This window comes from Zingiber officinale, chromosome 2B (assembly GCF_018446385.1).
Source record: "Zingiber officinale cultivar Zhangliang chromosome 2B, Zo_v1.1, whole genome shotgun sequence".
In the NCBI taxonomy this organism is placed as follows: domain Eukaryota; kingdom Viridiplantae; phylum Streptophyta; class Magnoliopsida; order Zingiberales; family Zingiberaceae; genus Zingiber; species Zingiber officinale.
In genome coordinates this window covers 144,390,014-144,398,141 of record NC_055989.1, presented here as the reverse complement: position 1 = coordinate 144,398,141, position 8,128 = coordinate 144,390,014, and the positions used below count along the sequence as shown (strand labels likewise).

Below are 8,128 nucleotides of genomic sequence, written 5' to 3'. Positions count from 1 at the left end.
CTTGCTTCGTGATGATTTGCAGAGGAATAAAATTAGAAGCAACTCTCCAATGCTAACACAAAGGATTTACTTGGTATACATCTCAAGAAGAGGTGACTAATTCAAGGATCTGACCCTCACTCACTCATCCACTATAAAAACACTCCTTCTCGGTCACAGCCGGAGGCGGAGAAGCCTCGTACAAGCTCACACAGATAAAATACAAGAAGTAAGAACCAAGAAGCTAATACAAAAAAGGAATCTTAGGAGATTACACAATAAACCCTAGATTCATCTTCAATTTGCCTGAATACACCTCTTGAGATGCTTGGAAGTGCAACAACACTCCTCTCTAAGTTTCCAAGAACTAGTGTGTGTCTCTGAGCTCGGTGGAGAAGAATCGCGTAAAGATCGGGAGCCCTGGAGAAGAAGATCTGCGAAATCGTTCGCCATCGGCTTTATCTTGCGCAACGGTCATATCTAATCGATCGACTGATCGATTGGAGAGGCTGAATCGATCGGCTGATCGATTCAAAGCGCCTCTGTGTTCTCACTGGAAAGTCCTAAATCGATTGACCAATCGATTCAGGTTTCCTCACGTCCACGCAAGAATTCCAGCCCCAATCGATCAACTGATCGATTGGGGACCTCTCTGTGCTCGCGATAATGCTCCCCAATCGATCAACCGATCGATTGGGCCAGCCTCCACTCGCGACACACTTCCAATCAATCGGCTGATTGATTGGACTATGGTTCAATAGATCGGTTATTCGATTGACCACCCTTGACTTGGCTAAACTCAAGTCGAAGGTTCCCCAAACCCAACATCCGGTCAACCGTGACTTGTTGGGACTCTCATGACTAGCATCTGGTCATTCTTGACCTACTGTGACTTCTTCACCAAGTGTTCGGTCAATATTTTGGCCTACTTGGACTTTTCTCGTGCTAAATTTCTGGTCATCCTTGACCCATTTGGACTTACCATCTCGTGTCAAGTGTCCGGTCATCCTTGACCCACTTGGACTTCCAATCGTAGATGTCTAGTTATCCTTAACCCATCTGGATTTCCACTGCCTAGCTTCACTCACCAGGACTTTCATCTTCCTAGCTTCACTCACTAGAGCTTTCACCTGGCTTCACTCACTAGGGTTTTCCTTTTGTCTGGCTTCACGCACCAGGACTTTCACTTCTGCCTAGCTTCACTCACCAGGGCTTTCACCTGGCTCTACTCACCAGAATTTTCCTTCTGCCTGGTTTTACTCACCAGGACTTCACTTCTGCCTAGCTTCACGCACTAGGGCTTTCACCTGACTTCGCTCTCCAAGATTTTCCTTCTGTCTGGCTTCACTCACCAGGACTTTCACTTCTGCCTAGCTTCACTCACTAGGGCTTTCATTTGACTTTACTCACCAGAATTTTTTATCTGCTTGGTTTTACTCATAAGGACTTTCACTTCTGTCTAACTTCACTCACTAGGGCTTTCACTTGGCTTCACTCACCAGGATATTCCTTGCCTAACTTCCAGTTAGGACTTTCACAGTCAAGTATTTGGTTAACCTTGACCTACCTGACTTCTTCTTCATATCGATCTGGTCATCCTTGACCAATCTCCCCAAACAGATGATTGCACCTGCAATCTCCATATATTGTCAAACATCGAAATCCAAATGTCACGACTCAAGCTTGAGCCAACTCAAACTTAATCAATTTGGTCAACCTTGATCCAGGAATATTGTACCAACATAATCAACCCATTTAGGTAACTCGTTGAGCTGAACTTAGTGTGAATTGTTTAGGAAAAAAAATAATAGAAGAAACATATGACTCATCAAAATGCAGAGGTCATAAAACGAGTTGACCGGATTAGACACGGTTCAGGCATGATTGACTCATTTAGGTGACATGCCGAGTGGAACTTACCGTGAATTGTCTAAAAAAATCAACAGAAGAAGTTCAGACATGATTAACTCATTTAGATGACGTGCCGAGTGGATCATACCTTGAATTGTCGAAAAAATTTAAATAGAAGAAGCTTATGCCTTTTCATGCATACTCCGGATGACTCAAAAGTTAGTATAAGTGGGAGCTGTAATTCAATAAAAATGATATCATTCATCCCTAATAATTTAGTATTATCAACCCCATAAATTAGCACCCGAGTGGGAGGGCATACTCTCGGACAGTGAAACCCTCATGAAGTGACCCATGCCCAATCGAATAAGATTGTCACCTGAGTACCAACTACACTAGTCCATGGGGGCAATAAGTGGGAGTTCTAAAACAAATATGGTACCATCACATTAGTGACCCCCTCGCAATTATCTCATGTCATTGAAAGAGAGTTCATCATGAACCCAAATTGGTCAGTGCATGACCAGGAGTCCTTAGAGGTGATGAAATTCCCTACTAAGTTTCAACCCCCGATTACTACCATCATTATCTTATGTATTTGCTAACTAAGTCAGCCTTGAGGCCAACAAGTGGGAGTTCTTAAAAAATTGATTGAATGAGTCAGGTAATGTCACACCAGTAGATCCATATGGTCACCCTACGACTTTTATGAGAAGATAAATTGAGAAACTTTAGTTGACCACTACGGGGAAAAATAATGGGAACCCTAAGCTCTCACAATTGATTATCATGATTATAAATTCAATGTTTAATTATCCAAATTGCAACGAACAAGGGTGTGAAAAAGTTTATGTCCAAACTTATTTATTAAATTTTTTTTGAATATTCATTTTATCAAGTTAACAGCATTATTATTCTTATAAATTAATTAAATATTTATCTAATTCATAAAAATTATATTATTTTCTTAATTTTTAAATTCAATTTATAAAATTTAAGTATTTAAATAAAAAAGTTAAAAAAATAAATATTAATGAACTACATTTAGTATTCAAAATTTTATTTTATATATTACTTTAAAACATAAACCAGCTATATCGAACTAAATACTAATTTTACTCATAATTTTTTTAAAAAAAAAAATAGCCGAAGTACGTGTGAATCATACATGGACACAAAAATGATATACATGGATCGTACCTTGACAATAGTTTAAGTATTAAAATCTAATAGTTTTATGATCGGAAAATTATAAATTTTCATCAAATTAACTATGTAAATGTCAAAGTTGAGTTGTGAGGTATGTTTTTGACTCAGGGATATGGAAGGAAGAAGAATTCACACATTTACTAATCCTTTAAACACTTTCAAAGTTGTCATCTTAGTCGTAGTCCTTTCCATCGAGCACCGAACACCAAGCAACCAAACTTAATCCCTCTTTCATTCCTTGTTCAACTCTGTCCCTTTCGCTGGTACGCGATAGACATGGCCCGAAGTCTGTCAGTTATCTGAGTAAACGATGGTCGTGATGCAGGGTCAGATGCCCAACATTCCTCCATTAGGGTTTTCCATTCGGCATTGCAGTTTTCAGGAATTGTTGGGCGAAGCTTGTCGTTCAAAATTCCTCCTGCAATATCATAACACATTGTTCAAATAGTTAACCATTTTGTTACCAGAAAGTAGAAGATTGTCCATAATGTGCAAGTAAATTTGTCTTTCTAATGAAGAAAATAATTGTGGATCGGTATTACAAGTGAGAGTACAATGGTAGTTACCGATGATAGCGCCACAATGCATGTTTGCGTAGGGTTCTTCACCGGTCAGAATTTCCCACATCGCTATGCCGAATGAGAAAACATCGACCTAGAAATTACCACAATAAGGAGACAAATCAATGGTCGCTAGTAAATGTTAGCACCGTAGTACTACAAAAAAAAACCTAACCTTTTCTGAGACCTTGTTACTGCATCCATTCAACAACTCAGGTGCCATCCATGGAAGGGTCCCTCGAACGCCACCGGAAACTAAGGTGTTTCTTTTGATCCTCGACAAGCCAAAATCTCCAACCTTAAAGAAGATATGATTGAAAATTCAAAAATTTATAGATTGTATGACAAAAATATCAAATAATAATAAATATTTGAATCATTCATCGACGAATACCAATTAATATAGCAAGTTGTTAACAAGTTAATCCATCCATGCTGAGCAACCATGACGAAAGACATGTCAATTTTATTTTTAAAAACACAATTCAACTGAGTATGATATATAAGGTACAACGACATGGAAGTACAAGTTGAGTTGTATCATTCATAGACATGCCCTACCTTGCATACTGGCCGTTGAGAATCTCTCAAATTCACCAGCAAATTGTCGCATTTGAGATCAAAATGGACAATATTCCTTGAGTGTAGATATTCCATCCCAAAAGCAGCATCCATGGTGATTATAAGTTTTTTACGATGATCAAGCGGTCTGTGAAAAGCTCGACTTAGAATAAACAAGCAACTTCTATGTAAACAAAAATGATATTCCGAAAAAATTATAGTGAATTCACCTATCCTTTCTCGGTAGGGCATGTCTGAGTGATCCATTGACCATGAACTCCGCGACAGTGGCCAATGTTCCTCCAGTACCATCAGGAACCACCCCATAAAAAGCGACTACATTTGGATGTTGAAGTTTTGAAAGAATCTTTGCTTCCCTCCAGAAATCCTTAACCTGTAGAAGCAAGATTTTTATATTTACGATAGCAAAATTAGCTTGTTACAATTTTTTATTTTTATTTGTTGATTTAAATTTGTAAAACCTCAGGCACAACTGAAATAGTTTTAGGTTCTATCTAGCTTTCTATAAAGTAGATGAAGGATTTCGCTATAGACAAACCATATTTTCTTGCTCAGACGACCTCCCCTCGAAGCAGCTTTTTTTGATACGCTTGATCGCAACATCTGTTCCCCGCCACTTGCCATGATAAACAGTTCCAAACGTACCAGATCCCAGTTCACGTAGCTCCTCAAGGTCGGCATTTTTAATGATCTGACAAACTTAAAATAAAATTTTTAAGTAAAATACTCAAGCAATTGTAAGAGAATAAAAAAAAGTATTCTAAAATGTCTTTACTAACTGAAACAATGGAGATCTATACCAATATCAGTCAAGGGAAAAAATTGCTTAATCAAATTGCTTGAGATATATAAAAAGATGACAAGCAGAATAATATAAAAGCAATTCCATTTATTTTACTGCATTTTAGTTAGTTCAGTCGTATGTTTTTTCTACTGTACTAAAAGATAAAGATAGTAGGCTGAAAATTTTAGTTATTATTGTCTATAATATATGTTACAAACCAAAAGAAAGCTTAGTTCAAACATAGCTGAATTTATTTTAGACCGAATAAATTTTCACCGAAAAGAATTCCAGAAATTCAAAGTATAAAAATACATCAAAACATTTATTGTTTCACCTGCAAACCGTAGATCCCAGCTTCTAATTCAGCCAATGCAGCATCGCTTATAGAGATATCCAATTCTCGCGTTTCATCTTTCATGTACTATAATTATAGTGAAGCCACCATATTGAACATGAGTAACAGTGTTAACAAGTTAAATAAATAAGCTTGAGAAGAAATTTACCTACCTCATTTTCAGTTTGAGGAGAGATATCAACATTAGCCATTTCCAGCAATCCTGAAGAATGGTCATTTTCTATATCTTTGACAGACTCATGAAGCACATTTGTTGTTGTTAAAACTGGGATGATACAAGAACTTGCATCATCTTCAACAGAAACAACTACCTCTAGTGGAAAGCTATCAAGCATAGACTCTTTGCCTACTTCTTTCAATTGCTTATTACTGCAGAGAACATCTCCGGTAGGAATGCAATCAAGATGCCCAACCATAGCAGGGGGGTTCAGTAACAAAGACAGCTTATGGGAGAGTAAATCTTGGTCCAGATCAGCATCATTTGAACTTCCAAATTCTTGGTTAGTCTTGATATTCTGAGATTTTATGAGTGGAAGATGAGAGAGAGGTTCGCTCGATTGGATGTAAACTACACCACTGGAATTTCCGGCACCAGAGCTTTCTATACAGTTCATAGAATCGGTTAAGTGCAGTGATTCTAAGGAATTATTAGACTTAACGCAGTGTGTTTGAGAAGTTAAAAAAGATGAAGGCATGTGAAAGGATCTTTCAATTGTCTCAAACTCTTTGGAATAAGTTAGTGAGCCATTGGGACTAAGCATCATGCTTTTGTTTGTGGTAATCTCTGGTTTTTCATACAGACTGTCCATATGAATCTTATTATCTTCATTTGTGTAATTTGGAGTCCGGTAATGAGCAAACAAATTTCCACATAGCTCTACCCGTTGAGATTCTTGTGATTGAAAGTGAATATCCAGCTGATTAGAATATGGTGATGCATCAATGAATGTAGTAATTTTCTCTGAGGCATCAGAAATTTTCCTTTCACCCTGATTTCGAACAATCGAATCAGAACATTCAAGTGTGATTAGTGGCTCAACTAAAGCATCTGATTTTGTTACTAGATACAAATTGTCTTTGTCTTGTCCATGCCCTCTTTTTGAATCAAAAGCAAGATTAGATTCATGGTGTGTGAACTGCGGATCACATGAGTTTTTTATCTGTCTGGGACTCTGTAATGGCGTGGCTGCACGAGATATGACTGGCAGCTGAATGCCAAGAGGTGGCTTATTGCGAAACTTAGCTCCTACAAATATATGATCCTCACCTGAGTGCTTCTGAGGATACCTGGTGTCTTGCTGGATATTCGTTCTCGGCGAAAAAGGAGGTGATCGCATGGGTGTTTTCTGCCCGGAGTTGAAAAAGAATTCAGGAGCAGGACAACTCATGAAATCCGGTATGTCAATCAGATCGAGTTGAGGACACGACGGAGACTCTTTATGTGAAATTGGAGTAACATCGAGAAGACTGCCTACCTCACCAGGGAAGCTGTTTCTTCTCGAGTTCTTCCTAGGACTCGGCTCTAGCATGTTATTCACAGCAGAAACATACCCATGCTCTGAGCCGCCGTGCAAAACTAGTGAATCAAGAGAAGAAGGGATCTCGGTTTCATTAACTAATATCAGAAATAATCGAGGTCGTTTTGATCCATCTGATTTCTCAGTCCCACAGTACTCTTCCATCATATTCTGCAAGTCTTCATCCGATGCAACAGATATTAAAGCATCTAGTTCTTCACCCGGAAGCTGATACTTGATGGTATGAGGTTGCTTGCATATGGCGAGAGTTTTTTGCATGAATTCTTTCCAGGTAATGTTGTTACTGACCGAAATAATTCGAGTTTCACCACCGACGTACCTCAGTTTTGCATCACCTGGCCGGGGGAAAATTTTGCCCCCAAAGCTGCAAAGAAACTTCATCTTCCCACAATGAGAGCTCTCCGAGGCCCCAGATTCCGGCCAATTGTAATTATAAACCTGACCATGTTGGCGAAAAGCAAAACCGGTTTCAGAGTGCTCATCCCCATAGTGGCCTAAGGTCCTCCAATTATCTTCAGAGATAGTCCCTTCGCCCGAGCTAGAATTTAGAATGTCTGAATATAATTCACAATCTGATCCCCTTCTACCGATGGTACCGGTCGGATCTTCGAGGCCTGATTGGAAATTGTGGAGATCATTATTGGCAACCTTTTGCATATAAACTCGATCCATTTTGGGAGGAAAAGTTCTATCCATCGAGGAGGCTTAATTTCCAAGAAGATCAAACAATGGTTTTTAAGCTAGCAGGAGCTTTTAACCTGCAGCTGGAACCACCGTGATTGTCCATCATTGGATTCATAAAACGTTCATCGTCCTTCGTCACCTTGTGCCTTTCCGATGCATGAGCAAGAACCGAGCTTAAGATTGATTTCCAGATTTGCGCAGGAGTTTAGAAGGAATTAGGAAGAAAAAAAATGGATTTGGATCAACAAGATTTTCATCTATGGATGTTTGCAAAAAAATTCTCTCTTTTTCTTCATGCCATTCATTCCCTTTGCTCTGTTTGTGGCACGGATTAATTAAAAGCTCCGAAGATTAAGGGAGAAGAACATACATGCGAGAAATACGGCACCAAAGAAGCTAAATAAAGGGTGAATATTTAGTTAATTCGGTATATAAATTAATTGGATTAATCGAAAATTAATTTAATATTAGTTAATCGAATCAAATATTTAGGGATGTAAATAAGTCGAATCGAGCTGAATAGTATTAGGCTCGAGCTCGACTCATTTAAGTTATATTCGGGCTCGAGCTCGGCTCGAACTCGAAT

General features: G+C 38.6%; 1 protein-coding gene across 1 annotated transcript; it reads right to left on the bottom strand.

Moving 5' to 3' along the window:
• Positions 1–1,222: 1,222 nt before the first annotated feature.
• On the bottom strand, positions 1,223–7,554 carry LOC122048811 (the record flags this gene model as incomplete). Its single annotated transcript, XM_042610334.1, has 9 exons — positions 5,473–7,554; positions 5,300–5,386; positions 4,720–4,872; positions 4,391–4,554; positions 4,161–4,308; positions 3,775–3,897; positions 3,606–3,693; positions 3,316–3,457; positions 1,223–1,256 (listed from the first exon to the last, which is right to left on the bottom strand). Coding segments are annotated over exons 1-9 (3,021 nt in total), but the record flags the coding sequence as incomplete, so codon positions are not given.
• Between the last annotated feature and the right edge of the window lie 574 nt (positions 7,555–8,128).